Source organism: Nestor notabilis, unplaced genomic scaffold (assembly GCF_000696875.1).
Source record: "Nestor notabilis isolate BGI_N333 unplaced genomic scaffold, ASM69687v1 scaffold31552, whole genome shotgun sequence".
Classification (NCBI taxonomy): domain Eukaryota; kingdom Metazoa; phylum Chordata; class Aves; order Psittaciformes; family Psittacidae; genus Nestor; species Nestor notabilis.
The window spans coordinates 3145-3485 of NW_009918378.1; the positions used below are offsets into that span (position 1 = coordinate 3145).

Sequence of the window (341 nt, forward strand, 5' to 3'; positions counted from 1 at the left end):
CTCCCCTTGAGCCGTGGTGCTCCGATAGAGCATCTCATAGCGGGACGTGACGCTGGTTCTCACTGCCGGGGGGAGAGAACCTGAGTGAATCCATTAACCCCAGCTCTCTGCTCCTTTGCAGGAGCCAGGCACCAAGAGGGACAACAGACAACACGAGGGGACACATGCCACAGGATCCTTTGGGCACTAACCGCAGTGAGTGACCCACCATGAGGCACGTAGCCTCAGCCGGGAGGGCAGCCCCACGCCACCCAGCACCCACCTCACCCTCCGAGGGCTGCTTTATCCTTATCCCCAGCGAAGGGAGCTGGTTGCTTCCCTATGGCACCCGGGCACCTTCC

At 61.6% G+C, this 341-nt stretch overlaps 1 protein-coding gene across 1 annotated transcript in view; it reads right to left on the bottom strand.

Moving 5' to 3' along the window:
* Positions 1–62, bottom strand: part of PIGS (phosphatidylinositol glycan anchor biosynthesis, class S) — a gene marked incomplete at its 5' end in the record, with an annotated part of 2651 nt that extends 2589 nt beyond the window's left edge. Inside the window, 1 exon segment of the mRNA XM_010009681.1 lies at positions 2–62. Coding sequence (XP_010007983.1) covers positions 2–62 — 61 coding nt within the window.
* Between the last annotated feature and the right edge of the window lie 279 nt (positions 63–341).